Source organism: Salarias fasciatus, chromosome 9 (genome assembly GCF_902148845.1).
Source record: "Salarias fasciatus chromosome 9, fSalaFa1.1, whole genome shotgun sequence".
NCBI lineage: Eukaryota > Metazoa > Chordata > Actinopteri > Blenniiformes > Blenniidae > Salarias > Salarias fasciatus.
The window spans coordinates 18,494,444-18,520,202 of record NC_043753.1 but is presented as its reverse complement, the minus strand read 5'-3'; the positions used below and the strand labels follow the sequence as shown (position 1 = coordinate 18,520,202).

At 43.7% G+C, this 25,759-nt stretch overlaps 1 protein-coding gene across 2 annotated transcripts; it reads right to left on the bottom strand.

The window, feature by feature from the left end:
* Positions 1–4,943: 4,943 nt before the first annotated feature.
* On the bottom strand, positions 4,944–24,354 carry mrpl15 (mitochondrial ribosomal protein L15). 2 transcript variants are annotated; one of them, XM_030099667.1, is made up of 6 exons: positions 24,197–24,354; positions 23,940–24,097; positions 22,206–22,371; positions 21,621–21,744; positions 21,178–21,528; positions 4,944–4,954 (listed from the first exon to the last, which is right to left on the bottom strand). In XM_030099667.1, exons 1-5 carry the CDS (start codon positions 24,299–24,301, stop codon positions 21,188–21,190), a joined length of 894 nt encoding a protein of 297 aa, XP_029955527.1. In that variant the 5' UTR covers positions 24,302–24,354; the 3' UTR covers positions 4,944–4,954; positions 21,178–21,187. The 2 variants fall into 2 exon arrangements, with proteins under 2 accessions (XP_029955527.1, XP_029955526.1); XM_030099666.1 differs by lacking the exon at positions 4,944–4,954 and having other exon boundaries at positions 21,076–21,528.
* Between the last annotated feature and the right edge of the window lie 1,405 nt (positions 24,355–25,759).

Genomic DNA, 25,759 nt, shown 5'->3' with positions numbered 1-25,759 from the left:
CTAAACTATTAAGAAAAGAAGAAAAAAAGCAACTATACTGATTGCTAATTTAAAGTAGAATGCACATTCTCATTTAAAATCTCTACAGCAGCTACCACTCCGTACTTAATTCCATCCCCTGAATGTTGGCTCAGCAATAGAAACACATAGTTGGCTCAGATACCATCAGTAAATCTTAATAAATGCAGTTGGAGACCCAGAACTGAAGCAGTGCAGCCTTATTTGTCTATTTTGTATGATATATACCAGCGCTAAATGATGCCTCTGTTTTAATTCCACCAGCTTATTGATCCACCTGCATGTACTCAGTAGCTAATGTAGCTAGCATGTAGCTAGCATCAGGCCACTCTTTCAGGGTAAAGTGATCTAATTTTTTTCTGTTTTCTCACTTCGGTACCCCAGCTCAACAGGGAGACTAAAAGCTATTTATAAAGTGTCTTGATTGACGGATGAATCATCATTAGTTAAGTAGGGGAAAGGGAAAACCCGGGTTTCCTCAGCGAAGCGAACAGGGGAGGTCAGCCACACTGACTCTTTCATCTCTTCACTTTTACTGGCCCGACCCAAACCCTCCCCGGCCGGCCGGCCGGCCGCTCATTGTCCTGACGGAGGCTAATTGAAACGAGTGTTTATCATTTTTATGACTTTATCCACGAAGACAGAGGTACGGTGGGCTTCCTGTTCTCCAGGTTTCTTGACAGAGCCGTCGCATTATTGGGGTCAAGCTCAGCTCCCATCTTGCCTCGGCATTGTTTCCAGTGGTGCTATGACCATTCCCAAACTGATAAGATATGTCTATTTTGGGTGTTTCTCATCTGTTTGTCCTTGACACATGAGTATGAGCCTGAAATAACTTTTTTTTAGTCGTTAGGAAGGGTTGAACTATTTCAGCTTCTTTAATAAACTCGATTTAGATTTCAAACTTTGAGATTATGCTGTGCAATAAGAAGCTCAGACCCAAATGTTGGACACAGTTTTCACCCTCAGACGAGATTTTTGCAGCAAAAAAAAGGAACCGCTTTGTAGCTGTTTCGGAACAAAACAATTATGTAGCATTCTGGAGCCACATTATTGTTTTCCTGACAGCCAGCAGCCACATAAATACCAGTCTGCACAACTTGACCTGCATTTGACCCCGTTGCCCACAGAAGTCCCCGATTTCATTCAATTTATTTTGTCTCAACATGAAGACAAAGAGATTTTGCTTTCATTCCCCGGGAAAACAAATCAGAATAATACGACGGCATTAAAAACGCTGCTTTCACGATGAGAGCCAACGCGTTAATTACTGCTTAAACTCCCCTCACCACCATTTTTTGGAAGCAGAGGGGACACAGTGAAGGCTTTGTACATGACAATCAGGGTGAGAATTGATCGCTCAAACACTCCCAATCCTTTCATGTGTGGCCTTTGCCTTGTTGAGGCGCTAAAGCGTCGCCGTAGAACAAAACGCTGATACCCCGAGGATGCTAACAGGACGCCATGTTGGTCCAAGGCGGCCGGCGCTGATCAATAATAGCGTGTGTCATCAGTGACATCGCAGCCGGGAGGAATCCGGATCAATAGAGGTGAGCAGGGACGCTTCAGAAGGAGATAAGAGACGAGCTCCTGATCTGTGGTGGCAGGGAGGTCACAAGACTCGTTCCATTTGGGGCTTTTGCTGCACAGATTTTCTTTGAAATTATGTTGTGGAGATTACAGAACAAATACTCCAAAACTTATAGCTGGAACTTCCTCACGCGTGCAGCAACTTCTCCTTTAATAGGTTTTGGTCAAAAGAGCCTCAAAACTTTTCGCCCACATCAACTTTGATCTTTCAACTTCCGTTAATGACGCAAGACGGTTTTCATAATCAAGCTCCCACCTGACGGGCTTTTTATCTCTGCAGACGCCGACGTTTCAGCTGAAACAGAGGCCGACGTCGACTGCAGAGTCCTGTGTTGTGTTAAAGCCAGAGAATTGGCTGAAGAATGCTCCCCGTGTTGTTTTCACACAGCTGTGGTTTTATGGAGGAAATGCACTGTGTGTGTGTGTGTGTGTGTGTGTGTGTGTGTGTGTGTGTGTGTGTGTGTGTGTGTGTGTGTGTGTGTGCTTCCTCCCTGCCTTGTTCCCTTTACACCAACGCTACACAGAAACACAAGCGCCGCTGATAGGAAGAGCCGATCCACCTTTAATCACATTCACACATATTTTCTGTCAGGCTGCTCCTTTGAGTTTGAAAAAAAAAAAAAAAATCCCAAACACACACACACACACACACCTGCCTGTCTCGATCGAGCCTCCCGTCAAATTAACATTCCATCATGCCAATTAACAATCACAAGACAGATGGATGGGTGTCACATTAACAATAGTGCAGGGAGAAATTAAAAAAAGGTGTGAAAACTTAACTTTCACCTTTTTATAAAAAAAAAAAAAAAAAATCTTTCTATTGAGAATGCTGATGTTCACATGTTAAAAACAACACATCAGTAAGATCAACGACAGTGAAATCTTCCCCCTGAAATCAGTCTATCAATACGTTATCTCACATATCTGGCCTATCTTACACTTCAAGGAGTTCCAGTGTTTGAATAAACCTCTCAGTGTCTGAGTTCACCTCATGGAGATTATCTCCTCGCTTCATTTACACACAATGGTGTGGTTCATCAATATCTACAAACTGATTACCGGAACCAGAGACGTCCTGCCGTCTCGATTTGCTGAATTCAACCTGAAGACTGGACTCTTTCTTATTGCAACACTTGAGTTTTCCCACGTACAAAACCAGGTTTGAAAGCCACAGGTGTGACACCTCAAAACATTTCTGTCTCTCCCATTTCCTCCTGAAGTTAATGATTTTCCCATCCTAATCATCTTTTTGCATTATTATATTTCCTTGTGCAGCAGAGTGAATTTCCTTGTGTGTGAATGATGATGGGCCTTGCTTCTCTTTTGGGGCTCAGTATTTGTTAAAATAGTGAATGTGTTTAATACAGACGCGAAGGATTTTTGATGTTTTTTACTTTATGTTTCATGTATGAACAATAGAACAATAAACCAACAACACACAGACTCAGACGGCATTGACAGTTGGATCAATACATTTTCTCTCTACGAAACTCTACAAAACTATCATTATTTTATGTTGAACAAAGCCAGTTCTTTGAAAAATATGTCATTCTGGTTGACAATGCTTCATTAAAATATGTTTAAAATGTCGGTATAGGGAGATTTAAATGCCCCTCTCTCGTCCAGCTGGGTTTTTGCTCAGAGCGTCTCTGAACCACAGCAGATCAGCTCTCCATGCCGCCCAGCACAACTTCCCCTTCTGCCGCATATCTCTCCTGCAATCATCTCTGAAAGGCATCACCCCTTCATCGCTGGAGCGATATGTTAAACACAAACAGTTGTAGAACCTGTGCTGTAAAAGTTCCTCATTCAAGCTCTGTTTAGTCGTCTCAAAGCTGTGGAAAATCAGACTCGCAGATATTTCAATCCAACAGAAGGAGCTTAAATTCCTTGTATTCCTGCTTGGCTCAGTGTGTAAAAGCTAAACATGATTTTTAAATCTTTCGTTTTTCTCTTCTATTTTGCCATTTCTTTATAATTTATTTTCTGGGATGAATCTATGATTTAGTTGCACTCTACACCTCAGATCACGTGTCCACAGTCTTATCTGGACTTGTACATGAAGAAAAACCCAGGAGAGCTCGGCACTGCCCCCTACAGTCAGGAAGACCGAATCACTTCACGGTTTTTCATAGATGCATATCATTTCATATCAAGCCAACTAGTTTGTTAGCATATAAAAAGTGAATCGCACAGTGTTTTGAAATTGAGTACACAGAATACAAGTGTCAGAATAGACAAAGAAAGCAAATGGTGCTCGCTTGAGGCTGCTGTCTTGACATTTTTTCACAATTAAATGTGTATTATTGGTATTTTTGTGAACACAATAATTGAAATTACTCGAATTACACCTTCATACATTACACTGTAAAAAAAATTCCGCAGAATTTACGGTAAAATACTGGCAGTTGTAGTTGCCAGAAATTCCCCGTAAAAATTACGGTAACCAAGTAGATGACTTTACGGTATAGTGACTGTAAATTTTGCAGTATAAAACTGTTATTTCTTTACAATAATCTCCTGTCAAAATTACAGTCTATCTCAGTAATAAACACAACACTTCAAAAATTAATTGAATTGTTCATTTCCCAAGCCACTTTGTCCTTTTCAGGGTCACAGGGGGCTCAAGCCAATCCCAGCTACTTCAGGCAAGGACAGGGTCACTGGACAGTTCACCAGTTTGTGGCAGGGCTGAAACACATTCACTGGGGGCAATTAACCTGGCATGCATGATTTTGGACTGCAGGAGGAAGCCAGAACACCCAGAGGGAACCCACACACACAGGGAGAACATGCAAACTCCACAGAGGCCTCAAGACCCTACCGGTATTTGAACCTGTAACCTTCTGGCTGTGAGGCAAGAGCATTAATCACTGCTCCACCGTGTTCTAGGATATGCTCATGAATTGTATGTGCTCAACTTGCGCTCCAAACAGTCAGTCGATAACATTAAATAACAACAGCTGATATTATGTCATTGTGAAATATTGTTTTTCTTTAAATCAGCCATATATGGACCACATGTTGAACATGTTTCTTCTGTAGAAATGACAGTGTACATCAGTGGTCGTCAATGAGATTTGGCTTCGGGCCACTGTTTTTTGGGCACTTGGAACGCAGGCCGGAGGTGGGGGTATGCGCGCGGACTGGACTGGGTGCGTGTACGGTCGCAGGCCCGGGGGGTGTGTGCGTGCGTGCGTGTGTGCCTGCTTGCGTGCACCCGTTGCAATCCAGTCGTGGGCCGGATTGGGCGGTTTGGCCCACGGGCCGCCATTTGACTATCACTGGTGCATAACATGATGAATGATTGACGGTTTTCTCCTGTAAGTTTAAACGTACACATCTGTGGAATCCGTGATTTATCCTGAATAATACTGCAGATTATAGACTTATTATCCATTTTTGTCTTCATGATATTTCCTCATAAATTTTACAATTCTTTGAAAAGATCACAGTAAAATTGTCTGTCTTTTATATATGGGAAAATTACAGTTATGCACTGTATCTTGATTTACAGAAATTCAGTGTATTTACGACGGAGATACACAATTTTGGAATTGACGGTGCTTTGCTGTTGCTGTTTGACAGTTTTTTACTGTATTTTTTACAAACTTTTTTTACAGTGTATATCTGAAGGACATAAAAACAAACAAATATCAAGTTTGAGTTAATTTTAAGTTTCTCGTGTTGAAAGGTGACTCTCCCGACTGGATGAACACGAGACGTTTATTTTTATTTCATTCATGATCTATAGAAAATGATGATGACGTTTCCAAGCATAGGCTGGAAACAACCTCTGGAGGTCAACAATTCACACCTGCTCGTATCTTCATGAATCAAAGTGGTTGTAAGAAGACTTCCATCCAAACCACAAATCTCTGTTCCCTGATTAGTCTCGATGGGATTATTTCAGGGTGATAACCTGGGAAAAAGTCACATCAGGAAACTCTGGGAAAGTCCCCTCCTGATATCATCACTGACTGCATTCAGACAAAAGGCTGCAGCCTGTGCTGACATGCTGCAGCGTGTGAAACAATGGAGGCCCAGGAGGACTCCATCTGCATCTGAAACATGGCATCCACACATTCTGATCGATGCACACGCCGCGGAGTTTCAGCCTCTCTGTGGTCGTGGCTGCGTTGGGCTCTCTCAGCGATGTGCCATCCAAAGCCTGCCTTATCGCCGCAGGTCTTATCAGATGGCCTTGTGGCCTTGTAATAACACAGGCTCTATCGTGGCGGAGCAGACCCCGATCTGGCAGCGCGGTGTCACAGAATAACAACAATTAACCGCCCGCGAGTTGTGTGTGCAGCATCAGTCAAGATGCTCTCATCAACAGAAAAGGGCAAATGTTAAATCTTCTGGCTTGCTGAGGAAATGTGGACCCTTTTTTTGATTGATTGAAGAAGCTAGCGTCTTTGATTAAGCATCAGAAATAATGAAAAAAATAAATTTACTGCGACTCCAGCACGACTTTGTTCTTTCCTTTTCTTTGAGCAGACTTCCCACCGCAGCCTTGGACTTCTGCAGTCTCTGTATTACAAGGCACAGATTTACTGAGTAAATCAAAGCAGACAATTTCCTCAGCTCGGAGGAAAACCCCTCAGAGGAGAATGAGTTGATAATGTCCCAATGTGCCCACGGCTTCCTCCCAGATAAATAAATACATAAATAAAAACACGCCTGGCCACTTCAGATTTATTGTTCCTCTGTAGGCTGTGAAGTAGAGGCTATATTGTTTATAATAAATAAGTCCATTAACAGATTTGGCCCAGGTGGGTGACAGGGGGGCCTCTGTGACATCCCCCTGGCCCCCCCCCTGTGTGCACCTAGACCCCGGCGGGGCCCAGACTGCTTCCATTTAAGGCGGTGATGTCCAAGGAAAAAAAGAGGCACTGCAGGGGTTAGCGCTGGTCTGACTGGGCCGAGACGGTGTCACGTTTTCTGGAGTGATAAGAGCTGGAGCAGGAAGCCGCGAGGGGGCAGGAAGGAAGAGAGCCGAGCACTGGAAGGAGAGAGGGGAGCTGCAGAGATGGAGGATGAGGGCAACAGAAAGATGTAAGGAGAGAGGAGCCGCAGCAGCAAGAGGGAAAACAAAGCAGGAGAACGCAGCGGTTTATAAATGCACGTGTTACATGTGGTTTGATGCATTCTGGGTAGTGGGGAGAAAGAGTCAAGCTCTGCTGGAAAATACAGAGGGAACCTGAGGTCCAGGAGGAAGTGAGTGATTCACTAAATCTGGTCTGAAAGGCCACATCAGCATACACCTGCTTCCCACAATCAAACAGGCTGCAGAGCCGTAGCATGAACTTTCTGCCTGCGACCATCAAATCCAGCGCTGGGAGCAATAAATCCACAACGGAGACGATTTCTATTCAAATCTGCACCAAATATCACTGAACCGGTGAGATGGTTTCCTTTGGTGACTGTGAGGGAGCTGATAGTCATGATTGTTGGAACGTGCCGCTGTTGCCCAGTCCTCCACAGTCCAAAATAATCCACTCATTATATATAAAAAATACAGATCACTGTTGTGAATGATATATGGAAACTGAGCTCTGTCTTTGGCTGCTCCTCCAGCTTCTTTTCACACCATTCCTGGCTCTGCCTCCTGCCAGCTGTGGACAGCTGTGAAGTCCGTGTCTCGTGGCGCGGCCGCCACTGGGACGCCGGTGCGGATGAGAACGGGCCGCCTTCCACAGAAACCGCGACCCGCTGGGTTTGAGAGCACAGCTCAGACTGAATAACGAGCAACAATTCTGCCTCGCATCAGCCACACTTATGTGGAAATACTTCTAAATGAGGGCTGCCAGGTGAGGATGCCGGCCGCTCACCTCCACCACACACTCGTCTTCCCCCCTTTTTAATCAACCTGTTCATCTAAAAAGGATTTCTCTATTTTGAGATTTTAATCCAGTGTCTGAGTTAATCTCTGAAACTGAGGGATTGGAGGAGGGGGTGCGGACAGTGCGTCAGAGCCACTCAGCGTCAGCCTCGCTCTCACAATTACACCCACACGGGCATGGAGGCAACCAATAAATCACACTCCCATAATGCCTCTTGGAAAATTAATTTTTTTTTTTTTTTTTTTTTTTTTTTTTTTTTTTAGGCTCCTGCACTCAGGCATGTAGGTCAGATAGTTGGCGGTGGTCTGGTCGATTTCCAGGCATTTTTCAGTCCAGATTAAAACAAGCAGTGGGGGGGGGAAACAAGTGTAAGTGATGATCAAGCATCTGTCAGGGTGTGTTTAAAAGCAGCAGATCAGCCGAATATCAAGCAGGAGCTTTGACCTTTAGTCCGCAGACGCAGACGGCAGACGCTCCACGTGGGGCTATAAAACAAAGACACGCTCAATAAACACATTCGGGCTCATTTATGCGTTCATGTTTTCCAGACTGCTTTGTAGTGTCAAGATGGTTTATGAACTTTGCTGTGTGCGAGCTCAACAGAGGGAGCCCTCTGCTGGAGGACTCCAGAATTACACCTCACAGCAGAGGACAGGATCAGCTGCAAAGATGTTTTTTGGCACTTTATATAAGATTTTGAGCTAAAGAGCTAAATGTCACTGATGCAGACGTGCACTCTGTAGATATTCTTACATTTTCTTTCCTGGAGTTGCCCACAACTAGTGTTGATTATTAACATACAGTTTCCCGAGGAAGGTGTTTCCATTTAATCTTGCTAACTTATGAAAGCCAGAACAATACTTGGTTCGTCATCAATTACATTTCAGTATCAAAGAAAACTTTCTTCCTGATTTTAGATTCATATATTTTTAATGAAATATAAACCAGATCTGTGTCAACGAGAACAATTCACAGCCATAGATCGCTCTTGGACACTTGCACTCTCCACATTCTTAGCCTTTATTCAAACAGGCCCCCATCCATTTTCTAAACCACTTCATCTGGCCGCTGCAGCCAATCCCAGCGGACTCGGAGTTGAGATGCAGGTCATCTGTCTATCACAAGAAACACTCACGTTCACACATGTGAGTCACCATTCGGCTCAAATGCTGTTGTTTTCTAGCCTGATTGAAAAGGTTTTTTTTCTGTGTGTGCACATTATTTTGTCATTAAAATCCACAGTGTTCCCGATTAAATCTGCTGCACAATCATATCAATAGTGTTATTTGCTATTGTTGAGTTTTCTCAACCTTCCTGGCCTCCGAACGGCTCGTTTGATTACCTTGAGATGTCCTACGAAGGAGGGCAGAGCCGCCGAGTCTGGCCTCCGCTTGCCCTCTCAGGTCTTTATTAGTGGTCTATTACTGTAAAGCTGCTATCAGCGGCCGAGGGGGGCTGGGAGGGTCTCCCTGGCCGCTACTAAGCAGTAAATAAATATGAGCCTATTGTATTCCTGTGGTCTGACTGTCCTTGCTCTCCCATGCTGAGTAAACGCTCACGTACAATGGGAGGCCGGACTGCCTTGTCATTCCTGATCCCCCCCCCCCTGCACTGCTCTTCTGGGTCCTCTGCCTGGGAAAGAGGAAGCAATGAAAAGGGGATCTGAAGTTACAATATTTTACTGTGTCTCTTGCAGCAAAAAAAAAAAAAAAAAAAAAGGAGGTCAGATTTGAAAAAACACTGCTTCACTTTTCTCTCCAGTTCAAAGGGGACGCCACCTGTTGTGAGCGAGGCCTTGTTCTTGTGAGCAGAAGTAGGAAGCAACTGACTAAAATGGCAGATATATTAAAATGAGACCTCCTTTCTGATGTTTTGCGTCTAAGTTTGAAAATATCATTGAAATACACCTGTGTGACAGTCAGAGGAACTCACTCTGTTCTAGTGGAAAAGACCAAGTCAGTCTTTTGTGTTGTTGTCAGATAGTAGTTTTGTTTTTTACGTTCAATTATTGTTTGAATGCTGAATTTTGAATGTTGTGTGCTACTAAAAAAAAATGTGTTTAAGCTTCAAAAGAGTAAACTGAATGTTTTTTTCATGCGGCACAACATTAAAATTTGCTTCTAATGAGGGAACTTATGTCGTGTGGAGTCTGTTTTTCATAATAAAAGGGAAAGGAAGGCTTCAGGATTCCAGACGTCAGTAGATAATTGATTTATCTGGATTGGCATTAAAAAAAAAGAGCACCAGTAGTTCATTGACAGCAAAAAAAATCCAATAACATTCTAATATTATCCTCTGTCTTGTATTACTGATTAACTTCTGTGCTTCAGTGGTTTTTATATTCACTTTTAACTTATAACTCAAGAATCTTAACTCATCACTGACTGTTTAGTAAAGCTGAATCTGTTATTTTTAAGATGCTGTGCTTTAGCTACAAACATAAAGGTCAGAAATTGAAAGTGCTGGTGGGGTTTGGCCATCTTGGTCATCCTGGTGGAGCTTCCTCTCCGGCTCCTCCACAGGAAGAGCTCCGGCGGGGCTGCTCGGACTCACAGTTCCTCGCATGAAAGCCGGAGCGAGGCCTTGAACGAAGGAGGGGTGCGCGGCGTCGCCCCCGCGGGACGCCATTATTCAACCCCCGGCCCCCGGCCCCCGGCCCCGCCGCGGGCCCCACGGGGCCCGGGCATGAGGCTGCCGGTGCCCGGCGCGAGCGGACGCTGCCGTTCCTGTAATCACCGATGACATACATGAAGTAGTTTTCCAGATCGGCCTTCCTGTTCTTCCAGCTGAGAGTGGGGCAAACAGCAAAGGAAGAATAACACAGGTTGCAGCCCGGCTCAGGGACCTTTACAAACACAGCACGAAAAAAAAAAAAAAAAGAAAAGTTAAAAGGCACGCTGCTCTCCTCCTGAGAGCCTCTGAGTGAGGGAAGTGAGGCTACGTCCTGAGAGAAGGTTCAACCTTCCTCGGCGCTCGCTCAGACTCAACAATAACCTGCCAATCACGGCGTGCGCCGTTTACTCCCGGTTTACCTGCAGCGGCTTGAAATCAAGTCTACTTTTCTGACTCGCAGGCCTCGGATTTTCCCTCCGACTTATCTCCATCTCGGCCGCCTTGAGGTGTTGAATCAGCTTTTTCCTGCCGATCTTAATATTTGCTAAGAAAACTTCAACCAACGGTCACACTGGGGAAACCTGGCAGCTATACATGTGTGTGTGTGTGTGTGTGTGTGTGTGGATTGATGAGTTAAGTCCTCGTGTGTTTAAAACCAAAACACTCTTTTTTGAGCCACTGCAGCCCAGATCAATGCGCCCCTCTCGCAGCTCTTCATGGGGGCCTCTCCTGCGGTGACAGCTCGGCGTTTTTCACAAACACAACGTCGCTGCATTGAAACCAAAGCGTTTTTTTTTTTTTTTTTTTTTTACATCCGGCAACTTAACACACAATACCTGGCTGTCAGGTGCTCCCAGCCGGCTTCGTGCACACAGTGCGCCGCATGCTGAGGGACCCCGGAGAGCCGTGGGGATTAAAGTCAATCAGTACCGGCGTTAAAGACGCCGCGTCAACACAAACCTACAGCTGCCCGCCGGCCGGGGCCTGAACTGACCGTCACTGGTGTTATCACTGTAAGGAAGCGGCACGACGTTGTGAAAAACAAGCACACACACACACACACGCTCTTACAGAACGTGTGCATGCCGAATAAGCACAGCCACCCATGTAGAAATGTGTAGATTTATGCTGTGATCCTGCCATAGTTCGCTTAGAACAATATGTGAATGGGAGCTGGCGTAGCAGCCCTGAGGGATTGCTGAACCAACTGACATGTTCAAAATGTAAATGCAAGAAAAAGGAAATATTAAAAGGGCTTTTCTTCCTCACAGCTTTGTTTTTATTTCCTGAGAAAAGTAGGTGGAGATTGAATAACCGTAACGCAAAAAAAAAAAAAAAAAAGGAAATGCACCTTGATGGAATATTGAAATAGCAAAGCTGAAATAGAGAGTGTAGCAGTGAAGTGTGTTTGCGCTCTTCACACACACACACACACATGCGGCTCTTGTGCTTTCTGTGTGTGGACATACTTTCAGACTGAGTCATGAAGCACCAGGAGACACTGCGGAAGAAGGTGTGACGTTATTTCCACACACAAGAATCTGATTGGAATGAGTCTCGTTGCAACCTGACGATAGCGTTGAACCAAACAAAGCTCCAGCTGAATCTGTTTGTCATGTTTTCATGAGAAATCGATGTGAATAAAGTGGAGTTTGGGGGACTGGGTTAATCATCCTCGGGGTGTTTGTTGACAGGGGAGTATTGTGTCCACACAGCAGGTCACGGGGGCCACACCCAGCCGCTCCGTCCGCCGGACTCCGGTACAGTAATCTCCCGTCTGCTGCTCTCTGGGCTGGAAGCTGCTGAAGGAGCAGGGCAAACCTGTCAGACGCTCAGGTGAAGAAAAGCCGCTGAAGCTCTGGTCTGATGAGGCTGCAGTGACCTGATAGGCCCCCGTTAGTGCGCCGTTTGATTCACCCACAGACCTGGGCTCCTGCGGTCGCCTCGGGCTTTAGTTGAATTAAGAGAAAACAAACCAAACATTCGCTCCACTTCATTATTTCTTGGGGATAAGAAACTGTTGAGTATCTCACTTCACGGCGCTTCCTGTTTGAGTTTCCCTCTTCGCTCCACACCGAGCAGACGTCCCTGCAGGATAATACTCGGATGAGCACTATCTGCAGACAGCAGCTCTAAATTTACCCAAACTTCTCAGGACAGGAAACTATTGATGACCTTCTTGAAGAAGGTATGACAAGCAAAGCCTAATTAAAGCTCGCAAAATCTCAAGAATGTCCCAAGTTAGAGACCTTTTTTTAGGTTCAGTATAAACTCCGGCTCTTCCTGTGTCAATATTGGACCCCTGGCTTGGCACAGTTACATATTTAATCTCCAGTAAAGTATTTTATGGATGAGGAATGTTTCTGCTGACTTACAGCATGTTTGACATGTTGAGATGCTTCACATTCTTCAGGGGCGATAAGCTCGAACATGCTGAGTTTTCCAACAGTTTCTTCTTCTTTTTTTTTTTTAATGATGCACCACAAAGTATCAAGTAACTCAGGAGAAAAGACATTTAAAGGTTTCAACTTTAACCCCTTTATTACTGATTAGAGCAAAGTTTATTCTCTTTCTTATTTATCACTTGTTTGCATCATTTCCAAGCCTGCTTCAGCACATCACTGTAAATATCTGAAATAGGTTTAATAAAAGCAACACATAAACGTTATTTACCCAGCTGCCATTTGCACTGATGTTCATCCCCGATGATATTTTTACCTTAAACCCTGATATCATCCCGTTGTTTTTCCTTCAGGAAGTTCCTGCAACTGCTCATTAATTGTTGCTGAGGGGCCACAGCGCGAGAAAAACAACCAACAGCTTGAGTTCACCTTAATAAAAGAGGAAATGAAAAGGACCGAGGGTGAGTTTTACTGTCAGCCTATTTTAAATATCTTCCACTGAATATTTTTGCGTGGCTTTGTTTATCTGCATTTCACGTCGCAGGGCTGCTGTTTGGTAACACCGTCCTGGGAGTTGAACTGACGTCAGGTTTCTTCCGCTCATTCAGGTGGCGTCAGCTCTTCATTTTCCTCATCAGCTCTCTCCTCCAAACAGGCCCGTCCTTCCTTCAGCTCCCGCTCATCTGGTTTCCATTTCACTGACTCACAGCTTTTCCCAATGCAGACCCAAACCCTTTTTTTTTTTTTTTTTTTTTTTTAATGATTGGCTGGCACAGCCATCAGACTCTTTCTGCCTCCTTACATCCATTCAGGTCAGAGTTCAACCCGGAGGCTCTCACACAGAAAAATTTACGACGGGGGAAGTAAACATTTTTCTAAATGGGTAAACATGTGGCAGCCAAAGTCCAATGAGTTTGGAGATATGTTGATTTGTGTGGGCATATTTTTAGAGTCTTTGTGAAATGTTTCAAAACCAGGCAGGAAGTTGGGAAGTTTATGCCTCTGGTGCCCTCTGAGCTTCCGCCACTCAGCTGAGAGGGACATGAGGAGGGCGATAAAACAGTTTACGGCTACAACATTGTTTCATGTAAGAGATATTTATATTGACACTTCATTTGCTGAGATTTTTTAAAAGCACAAAAAGATTTATTTTTTATTGTTTTTGTTATGAAAATGACTCACCTTTCTTATTTGAAAGTCACACAACACATTAGTGAATAAAAACATGAGCATTAGAGGCTGAAGCTTGGTCATTTATTGATCCATAAATATATCACCATGCATTTAATAACAAGAAATGTACAAAAACAAAACCGGTCCATACATAATTTAAATAAATAAAGGCTCGGGGGGGGCTCTCAGAACACCGGGGGGCCCTGTTTGGAGCTGCCGGGCCTGCAGGGAGCCAGGTACTGGTCGAACTCGCTGCTGTCCAGGTCGTACAGCGTGTCCATGTGGATCATGTCCAAGCAGAAGTCCAGGGAGGGGGCGGCGGCGCGCTGCGGGCCCCCCTGGAGAAGCTGAGGCTGCGCTCCGTACGCGGGGGGGTCTGGCACCGCGGGGGGCGCCTCGTTGAGGTAAGGGAAGGTGAGGTTTGCGGCGCGTGCGTGTGGGAAGGCCTGCAGCGGGGAGGGGAAGCCGCGGGGCGCGGGGGGCGCGCAGGCCTCCGCGGGCCGCGGGTTGAAGCTCCTCTTCAGGTGCTTCCTGCGCCGCGGCCGGTACTTGTAGTTGGGGTGGTCGATGGTGTGCTGCACGCGCAGGCGTTCCGCCTCCTGCATGTACGGACGCTTCTCGGCCAGAGACATGGCCTTCCAGGTTTTCCCTGCGGAGAGGAAAGCTGTAATTCATTCTGTCTGAGCCAAGCACTCCTTTACGCACATTAGAACTCAGGGTTTCTCACCCAGGATCCTGCTGAGGTCCGTGTTCTCCAGGTCCGGGTTGAGCTGCGCCAGCCGCCTGCGCTCCTCTTTGGTCCAGATGATGAAGGCGTTCAGGGGCCTCCGGACCCTCTGGCGCCTCGCCTTGGTCTCGGGGCTGGTGCAGCAGGAGTCCGAGTTGACGGACAGCGGGCTGGAGGGCTCTGAGCCCGGGGAGCCCCCCTCGGCCGCCGGCTCCGGGTCCGCGGGGCCCGCGGCCTGCTGGATCCGGAAGAACGCGCCGTTTGCGCAGAGCTGGAAGTCCTCGGAGCGGTGGCCGAAGTGCATGGTGATGATGATGGTGATGAAGGCTTGATCCCGCAGGCCGCTGTCATCCTCCGGGTTGGCCGGTGACGGATACTCTTTATAAGGAGCTTCCACCAATGGGAGCAGGAGGAGTGGAGCTGAAGGTGTGAATTTCGGGTTCGCGCGGTCACCTGACGCCCCAATCAGCGAGCCCGGCACGCTCTGATCAGACATCTGCATTGATCTGGAAATATTCTAATGACTGATCACAGTTGGTCACGCGTCGCTTGTGTTTTAATTCCCTTGAATCACAATACAGAAACTCCGCATCATTCCTTTACCTGCAGTGGGATCAATCGTCCCGAGAAGCAGGAAAGGTAAGTTGATTTGAGGACATCAAAGTCTCCAGAAAGTGGTTCTGGTTACTAATTACATTGTGGCTCTCGGTTCTTATCGGGGAACCCACCAACTTTATCAGAGGACGTTTTTACAAGAGTGAAATAACGTGATCAAGGCCTGTCTATTACACAGTTTCTACAAACAGGTATTTGTCCTCCACAAAACAACTGATGGGCTTAGAAGACAGACAGGACATGATCAAACGGGGAAAATAAACTTATGAGCAATTCATCAGATTAGGAAGGAACAAAAGAAAACTGATTACATCAATAGGAGACTCAATTAAACTGTATTTTAAAGTTCAATTAAATTTCAAAATAGCTTTTCATTGTTTGCACTGATCATATTCACTTAAAATTTCAGTGTTGTGAGGTATTATATTTTACCTAGATCTGATAAGAGTCACAAAAGTGGCATTTATTTGTAAAAAAAAAAAAAGGAAAGGTAGAAAAATGTCCAAAACAGCACATATATTTCATGATTTATAGTATAAAAATAGTCTGAGATTATTTTGTTTTTCTTGGATTTCTGCAACAGGTTAGCTTTATACATCTCATCCACTGGTCAGAACTGTTAGTATTTGCTTTAAACCAATTTTTGTAGCAAATATTGTGCAGTTTCTCTCATATTTATATTTATCTCCACTAATATGAAATAAATAAATAAATAAATAAAAATAACATCACAATGTTTCATTATTATCTGACACATGATAATAGCCTCACATGCAAACTGACTGATGGATCTTCAAACAGATGACACGTATGTAGTCATCCTTGAATAAATTCTAAAAATGTCACACAATCTGCACCTGTTTGAATTGTTTTAGTGGATTATTTGGTTGTCATTCATTTGAAATTGACAGAAGGAATTGGAAGAAACGAGGAAGTTAGCAAATGCTGACTTGTCCTGTGAAGGGTTAAAGTTGTTGAAGCTCATTTTAAAGTAATAAAACATGTTTTTTATGATGTCAACAACACATTTCACACTGTGTATATATATACATCTCATATCAGGCAGCAAATTTTATTTAATTTGGGTCCAGGTCAACCTTTCAATTCAAGACCATAATGGAAAATGTCCCCAAGACCTAAATTCCCACTCAGAATGTTTTTCAATCAACTCATTATTACCATGTTTTATAGAAATTACTTAATTTATTAATTAATTTTTCAGGGAATTCATCTTATTGATGAAATATTATTATTAATAACATTAAACTAATGAAATAAGAATATACAAAAGAACAAAGCAATTAAGCATAAATAGTAAAGTAACATTTTAATGAAAACGAATGCAACACCTGAAAACCAGAGCAAACAGGGCTGATTTATGACAAATCAATAGTCGAAGTTGACAAATAGGAAAATGAGCAAGAACCTTATTTTTTTACAGTGTTTTCAGCAAAGACTCCTCAAATAAAAGTCAGTATCGGGAATTTTTTTCTTTTTTTCTTTCTTTTTATGTTATTAAATAGATAAGTCTGCTTCAGAGAATCCGTTTCCTCACCTCCACCTTATGGAGCTGATCAGAACCAGAAGTTATGGAGTTATGGAGATTTAATGCTGAATCATGAATCCAGCAGTAAGTGTGTGTGTGTGTGTGTGTGTGTGTGTGTGTGTGTGTGTGTGTGTGTGTGTGTGTGTGTGTGTGTGTGTGTGAGAGAGAGAGAGAGAGAGAGAGAGAGAGAGAGAGAGAGAGAGAGAGAGAGAGAGAGAGAGAGAGAGAGAGAGAGAGAGAGAGAGAGAGAGAGAGAGAGAACGTGAATCCACATTCATGGTGTGAAACGGGACGCACGCGCCTCTGCGCTCTGAAAAGCGCTAATGGGATTTAATCAATTAGCTTGAACGACACAGCATGAATACAATAACGTTAGAATCCGCACCCCCCCCCCCCCCCACACACACACACACACACACACACACACACAAAAGAAAAAAGAAAAAAAACTATAGAGGGTATGCGCGTGCTTTTGTCGAATGGCACAATATGAGAACTTCAAATGTAGAAAAACCAGTTACAGTAAATCTTACATTCTGACACGATGACGTGTTTTTTTTTTAAATTAGAATATGTTCAGTTGTTCCCAATTTGAACTATATTTGGTTTTTCTTTTGTTTTGTTTGTGTTTTTAAGTTTGCATGTCGTCTCTGTGCATGATGGGATTTCATCACTGACCTCAGTTTCCTCTCACAGCCTAGAAGCCTTGCATTTGAAGTCAATTGATGATGAGAACATGGAGCACACTCGACTTGTGGAGTCTGCTGCTATAATGTGGGACCTTTATGCAAAACCTTTTCAGATTTTACTGATATTTCTTGGGGATTTTAGATTTGCATATTTCACCTGTACATGCGCTACTGTTTCCCTCCTGCAGCTGAAAACATGCCTGGAGCTTAGTGACGCTGAACTGACTGTAAATGTGGAGGTTATGGTTGTTTTTTCGCTGTGTTTGCACTGTGACCATAAGGTGATGGATAGAAGATGCATGTAGGACTGATGTGGTTCCAGGAATAAAGTTAAGAGAGTATCAAACACATAATATCACTGAGGTTCAACAAAGAGAGAGAAGCTTCATCTTTTGTTATTATTATCTGGCTCATATTAAAAAATACTTGTTTAATCACAGCCTGAAGCTTAATATCTCTAATTTATCATCAGAGCATGTCGACTTTATTGAATAAGAGCTGAAAATGCGTCTTTTAACCCGCTCATCACTGTTAAATCCCAGTGCGGAGGTGTCATCTCGGTATCAGTGCATTGTCTCATGTCCAAACAGCCGGCTGAAAGGGCACCGGGCCCTCTGAATGGGGATTGTCTCTGTGGCTTTCTGATCACAATGTACCATTGTAGCGGACAGAGCTCATATATGGGACGCTCCTCTCTTCCTCCTCAGTCTGGATCAGTGGCGGCTGAGGTGAGGAGCACAGGTAGAGCTTTATTCTAACTCAGGACCTGCAGGGATACGCTCTGAAAGGAGAGCATCATGGGAGCTGTGGCTGGAGATTTAACAGGTGGCCTGCAATGATGGTTTTGTGGATTTCCTCATGTGGACTTTTCATGTTTTCTGCTCCTCTCTTGGTTCCGTGGATATTTTACTGTCATTTAAAGGACTGAACTCTGTGGAAACCTCCAGGACAGCAGGTGACCCCTGTCTTGACCTCTGACGGGGAAGCTCTGTATTCGCTCAAGCCTTCTGTGGCGTCCCACCGACGGTGACTTTAGTGGCTCATTTACAAACAGCTGCATTGTTTCATGGCTTTGGAAGTGTGAAGAGGATATAATGCTGTTGTCTCAGGCGACCATCGTCTTCGCGGCGAGGGACTGTGCTGCATTGTGCTGTATTGTGTGGACCCAGCAGGACAGCATCAAGATATACTGTATCAGAGCATTCAATGCAGCGGCCCACGCCCCCCCCCCCCCTCCTCCTCCTCCACCCTCACATCTTATCCACATGTTTGGGCAGATTGGAGTGCGAACCTCCCCACGCTCCCCGTGTAAACGGCGCCCTGCCCGACCCTGCCCGGCCCGGCCCCACGTCAGGCCACCTGAGAGGATTACATGCCCCCCCCCCACCGGTGTAGACAAGCTTAATGTAGCCTCATTAGCAGAACACAGTGACGCCCCCGCCCCCCGCCCCCGAGCTGAGCGAAGAGAGTTTAACCTTCCGGGCTCAGGTGGCGTTGCGTCCAGACAGCTTCAGCTCCACTGCAAACAATGAACTGAAAATTCACCATTTAAAGTCCGAAAATGTAAATATTTTAGTTTTTGAAAGCCTGAGTCTGGTATTATTTTCATCTTCTGCGACTCCAGGACAGACTTCTTAATAAAGAATTGACAAATTTATCACTGCTGATAGTAATCATGAGCTGAAGCCTTCCATTGTTTGAAACAATCCAGTTTTTTGGGGGGGGGTGGGGGTTCTGTTTGATGTATGCCCACTGCAGTCTCAGTCTAGCGTATTTCCACCCTTAAACTGTGATCAGGCTGCTTCTAATCGCGTTTGGTTTGTCTACCACGCCGCCCAGCTCAGACTCAGACCACCTAACGAGCCCAAGCTCCACTCGTGCTGCAAAAGCGGCGCTGCTCTTTGTGAATTAAGAATCGTGGCCCGCGCTGATAAGAGTCTTATCTGCAGGACCGAATACATCTTCCACATCTTTTAGCACCCGGGCCGCCGAGCCGCGGACGTCTCGGTGCCACAGCAGGCCTTTTCTGTCAACTGCAACATTGTGTAAATCCAATCTTGATGCCAGACCTCTGCCACACGTCTGTCCTCTGCAGACAGAGGAGAAAAAAATGCAGCCCAATTAGGCCTAATCATTATTTAAAACACAGCCAGAAGTTGTGAGACACGCAGTGATCTGAGCCAAAACAATCTGCCCCGCTCGACTCCAGCAGCCTGAATGATTAATCCAGCAGTGTGAACTGGTCAGACACTGGATCATTTAGAGGAGAATCCCACAGATAAGACGCCTTCCTCAAACAGAGAAGCAAATCCGTCGCTCGCTCCTTTATACGTCTATGCAAACTCCCAGCAGCCTCGCGTCTGTAGAACTTCTTCGCCCTCCCCTTTTTCTCTCTGCGCTGCTCGTCTGAGACCTGTTAGAAATTCAAAAGGATCTGCTGCTTTGAAGATAAGCGCTGTAGTTCTGCCATAAACAGTGATTGTGCTGTTTCTTTCCTGTGGCGTGATTTATTTAAAGTATTATGCTGTTAGGATTTGGGCTGGTTTTCCTGGCAGAGACGCCTGTGTATGTATCCACAACTCCGGCAGTTTATTGGACACTCGGATTCAGGAAAACACTCAGGGAACCATAAGCAAAGTCATCAAAGTGAAGTCTTTGACCCAAAGTGGAACAAATTATAGCGTCCCGCTAATTCTGGAGGAAACTCGCCGTCAAATTGTTTAGTTTTTCTGAGATAAACTAAATGCAAAACTATTTCTGGCATCGATTTTGGAGGCTGGTTGAAGCATCGCTCCTATTTCTTTTTTAATTCTTGCATAATAAAGGCCTGCCCACAAGTAGGTGACACACGGCAGAGGGGATTTCATAGCAACACAATGCTTGGGGTCTCGTGCACACTCGCGCAAACATATGCTTCCTTTGATAAAGTGTTTTTATACCAGCGCAAATTGTATGGCAGCCTCCCTTAAGACAATATCGGAGTAAAATACCAAGTTATTTATAGCCGGTGTGCCATTTGCACTTTAAAACATAAACACCGGCGCAATCCCGGGTTCAAACAGAAGACCAGGCACCCAGAGCTAACGAGACACACTCCGCTCGTGTGTCTGGATGGACGGTAATGTTATCAGTGGACGGTGCGGCATTTTTATGTCTCTGAAGCACAACCGGGCGAAGTCGTCAAACTATGAGTTTGCCTGTGATTGTATTCCAAGGGGGGGGGGGGGGGGGGGGGGGGTTGTTGGGGGTGGGTGTGAGGGATCTTTTGAACGTCTACGCCAGGATACAGCTGCCTATGACTAATTTCAAACTCCCCTTCTAGGGCCTAGGAAACCCATTTCACAAGTAACACACATCACCAGGCATCTGTTTCCTGTTTTCATTCTTTGAGTTATCTTATTTTCCTTATTTCCCCCTCACCTGTTACAGTTCACGTTCCTTCCATCATGCAGCACGGGACACTCACGCTTCAGCGCCGGCCTGTCGGACGTCAGGCTCAAAATCACTCAGTAATACTCATATTACCATAAAACTACATGATTTAAACATTGCTATGCATCTTAATGGTTTGTTTAATAAATGCATTCACGTAAGAGTTTTTTGTATGTTTGTTTTACTTTAATATTTTTGTCTATATATTTTTTTCATGTTTTACTTTTTGTCAAAATAATTTTTTCCAGCATTTGCTTTTTTTTTTTTAAATATATTTCTCTTCCTCTCAATAATTACCATTGATGACACAAAAACTGTCTTGTATTCTGTTTATTTTGCAAAGCAATTTGAATTTTACTAACCTTCATGAAAACAGCTTTAAACTAAAATTTATGGAAATATATTTTTCTTCACCAGTGTCGTTTTCAAGACAAACTTTAATGACTACACACACGTTTTCCATATAAAATGAGAATATTGTTCCAGTATTTTAATGACGTTTACTGTGACTCACAATTCCCACACTATGTCTGCTACTGTGAACTGTAATATTCAAGCAGTTTTTCATCTGTTGGTTTGAGAATCTTCTTCTCCGACATGTTCACCACCCAGCCTGGAGCCAGGCCAAAGAAGATCTGTCGAGCATCCTTCCTCATGGCCAGCATGTGATATAGTTCATCCTTTGAAATGTCCGGCAGAGTGTAGCCGTACTTCTGAGCCAGGGCCAGCCGGGCCTGCTGGATTTTTTCCGGATCCGCCAAGTATCCGCGGTTTTCAGCAGCTGTGTAGTACGGCACCATGTCCTCTCCCGGCAGCATGCGCTTGGGGATGGGCTTCCCGCGCATGAAGAACGGGACAGGCTTAATGAGGATATCTGGGGAAAAATGACAATATTTTCAAAACCTCGAGACACTTGAAATCAAAGTGGGTGAGTGTTCAAGATCTACTGTGTGATTCGTTCTTTACCAAGACTCAGAGGGTCGTAGAAGCTGGTGGTGACGACGCCGCCGTTCCTCTCAATAGCGGCGATGGCTCCTTCGGTCGCCCGCTGAACCTCAATGTTGATTTTAGCAGCAAAAATATCGGCGCCCTGAAACAGAAGAAACCGATTCTGCTGAAAACAATAGGTGACATCATCCCTGTCAGTCATAGTGACAATAGTCGGGTGGCGCCACCTGGTGGTACGAGAGGCTCATAGAGTCAGCGTTGAGAAAAAAGAATGTAGTATGATAAAGAGATTTAAAAATTCTAGTCTCAAGTTATTTTCATTGTTATACATTCATAGTAAAACGAAGTAGAATGGTTTTAATGCATCTTTATAGAAATAATGAAACTAATTTCTGTCTTCGGTGCTGAAACAAAAAAAAATGTGAGGTGAAGACGAGATTCTGCTGAATATCATGTTGACGGATGTACATATCTGACAAATTAAAGTTTATAATTATATTCTTAGTAGAATTTTCTTGAAAACTGAAAAGATTCCAATGCCTCTGAGAAAACAGCCTGTTCATTCTATCATAACTTTCTATATGCTGAACAACAAAAGGTCACCTCATCAATGAGCTGGACGCCGTAGTGCCTCTTCAGAGGCTGGATGGTCACTCCTCTTCCGTTGACCAGCTGGGTCAGGTCTATGGGTTGACTGGTATCCACTCGGCCCAGGTCGATCAAGTACTGTAGTCGCTTCAGCGTCAGAGGCTTATACTGAGGACGACGACTGAGGAGCAAAAATAAAAAACTTTATAAATGCGAAAAGTTCATGTAGACATGTGAGAGAAACCTGAGCAGAAAAAAACTTCAAAATACCCGTTGAAGTATCAAGACGGGGCAGAAAAGAGACAAATCAGTACGAGAAAGAAGTCAAACCAGCCCTGATCTATTATCATTAAGTCACAAATATCTTTCCTGCATGCCCAACGGTATCTGACATGGATGTTGTTTAGCATCAATAATGCTTAAATATATCCATAATAATTCTCTCATATCATGGCAACCCTTGTTAATAAAAGGCAAATTCCTGAAAGGAAACACAGATCTTTCCTTTGATGACATACAGCATCAATGCAGCAATTAGCCAAATAAATATCTTTACTGGTTTATTCCACTGGGGTCAGTAATGTTCTGTAATGGACTGGTGACCTGTGCGGAGTACATGTCAAGGTTGGAGGAATGAGCAGGATCAGTGCACGCACAGTGACAAATCGGTCTGTTTGTTATTCTTTGTTCTTCTGTAGACTGCTTTTTTTGTAAGAGGGTCAGCACATTCACAAGCACTGTTTTAGGGACAGTGCAGGTACAGGTGACAGGGTGAAAGAATGGGCTCTTTTGCTTGCGCTTCTTCCCATTCATGTTTTATGTTATATTCTTCATTTCCTCTTGTTGCTGCTTGTTGATAACAAGAACAATAATGATAACATCTGTTCTATTTATGTTCAGAGTAAATATTAATAAAAATAAAAACAGTGAAAACATGAGTACTGAGCTTCTCAATGGTTTCAGGAACTCTAAATAGTTCTTGAGACTGATTTTTTTCAATAGAGAACCAGACAATTCCTCAAAATTACATATTTTTAGGTTTAATATAAAGAATTGACAGCTTCAGCAAACTAATGCTCTAGGAAGCATGTAAAGAAACGTGGGATTTTTTGAGGGAGAAAAAGTCTAATTTATAGTAAATGTCCAGAGTTCCATGATAGCTCAGTAAATATGAATCTCCACATGGACATTAGTGACATTTGGAAGACTCGTGGACTAGTTGTACACTGCAAGGTAACGGGAGTGGCTGTGTAACCACTATTGTCATTTCTATGACGTCTGTTAGGATAACTGATCCAATTCATGCATTTAAAATATAATTCATGAGAAGCACGGATCCCCCGTGATGCAGTGGTTGGCTCTGTTGCCTCACAGAAGGCCATGGATTAAAATGCCTTTCTGTGTGGAGTTTGCATGTTCTCCCTGTGCAGGTATGAGGTTTCCATTTGTTTGCTAGTGCCTCTAAATTGCCCCTTGACAGTTACAGAATGTTTAATTGTTTTAAAGTATCTTTACGTTGTTCTCTGCAGAGGATTTAACCACCGCAACATCAGCATATGAATTTTGTATAACAGTCTATAAAATACAGTCTATGGTTGGTGCCAAATAATAAAAACACTAATAGGTACAATAATAATTAAAAAAAAACACGTTCACACTGGGTTTCTCTTAATTGTGCAACTTGTATAAAGTCAAATGGATTTATAATTCACCAACATGTTAGTTGAGGACACTGCAGTCAGTTCTCACCTGTGTCCTTCATTGAATCCGTATTTCGGGATGGCCAGGTAAAACGGAGTTTGTCCCCCTTCGAAGCCCAGCCGGGGCCGGGTTCCCCTCTGCCGCTGTCCCGTGTGTCCTCGGCCGCTTTTGTTGCCCCCGTGCTGTCCTCTACCCCGTTTTTTTTCCTGCAACACAAACCCAACTCAGACCACCATGTTCCAGCTAGCATCGTTAGCATCCTGATGCTAAAATCCAACTGGGTTAAAAACCCCGCTGAAACTCACCCGCTGCTGAGCTCCCGGCTCCGGACGCAGGTTGGCCAGAGTTATTCTCGGGAGGGTTTGCAAAACCTCCAAAGCTTTACCGCCGGGTTTTTTAGGGAAAGACATGTTTCTGATGTTCACATGTCAAAGTTAGCAGACCAAGGGCACGGAAGTCACGTGATCCGTCGTGACACCGGAAGTAGATTTTGGGGGAAGATTTTTTTTTTAAATAACTTTATTATCAAAACACAACTTACAACAACTGAAAGACAAGGAAACAGAACATAGATACACAAAATAGATGATAACAATGATAATAATAAATAAAGTACGCTACAGGATGCAAAGCGGTTCGTAGTTTTGATAGCTTTCTTGTTTTGAGCATTGGATACTGATTTGAAATATAACTCCAGTTCTTTCATAAAAAAACAGAAAAAAAAGGCTTCACTCTGGTAAATTTGCAATTGTAGATGTAAAATTTTGCAAGAATTAAAATGAGGTTAATAAAAAAATATTTTTCATCTAGAATGTCATTTCTTACAAAACCAAAAAGGACATTTTGCAAGACGAGCTTAACGTCACTGCAGATTTTGGGGAAAGATGGCAATGTTGGGTCTGTAGGGCTGCTACACATCGTTTTAAATGCTTCTTTAAATGGTTAAACTTTGGGTAATATTTTAGAAGATGTGAATCTGTTTACATTTTTTTAAGCCAAAAGACTTGATTTGCAGAAACCATATTTCTGTGAAAACACATTTCTTTAAAATCCCTCGATGTGCTTCAGTACCTTTAATGTTTTTAATTTAGAGGCCAATGGAGCCAAGTATTCAGGTCTTTTGTGAAAGCAGAACAGGGCCTTTGTTTAAAATGAGGTTTGGCTTGATACCTATGAACCATGCAGTTTTAGCCTTGAGCTTTTACATCGTGATGGAAGGCCACTTTATTAACAAAAAAATCTTCTCTTTAATCATTTATTCCTCTTCACAATGTATAAAAGCTGGGAAGAATGAATTTTAATTATGTTTTATTCTCCTACAGAACAACATAACAACTTTTCAGGATGGCAATAAGCCAGAGCTTAACAAATTGGGACTGGACTCCTACCAGTGCCCGTTTGTCACAAGGTTGGGCCATACCACAACCTTGCTGGATTCTCATGGGAATTAACACAAATGGATATGAAGAAGCTTTAACTCTAACTCTAAGTTTTATCAATTTCATTTTATATAGTTTATAGCTGTTTGTAGTTGATGCCTTTTTTGTCTTATGAGAACAGATTTCTAAGTAATCTCAAATTTTGTATCCAGGCACCTGACTTGATGGAGTTAGGGGGCGTTTCAGTGACCCAGTACACAGGCTTTTTATGAACTTGATCCTAACATTGTCTGTTTTGAAGTCTCAAGCTGGTAAATAAACTGTACTTGTTCATTGATTTCTAGTCTTTACAACCATTCAAAGTGCTTTTACACTACAAGTCAACATTCACCCTTTCACACACATTCATATGCTTGTGCAAGGCACTACCACACAGGGAGCCGACCAGCTCACCGGGGAGGAATAAGCTCCTTCACTCACACATTCCCA

Bases quoted from the DNA above. Each gene is read 5' to 3' on its own strand.
- mrpl15 (XM_030099667.1), bottom strand. From the start codon at position 24,301: ATGTCTTTCCCTAAAAAACCCGGCGGTAAAGCTTTGGAGGTTTTGCAA. The intron at 22,372-23,939 runs GTGAGAACTGAC...TTTGCTCCTCAG, and splicing joins GGATTCAATGAAGGACACAG to TCGTCGTCCTCAGTATAAGC. The intron at 21,745-22,205 runs GTGACCTTTTGT...CTTCTGTTTCAG, and splicing joins GCGTCCAGCTCATTGATGAG to GGCGCCGATATTTTTGCTGC.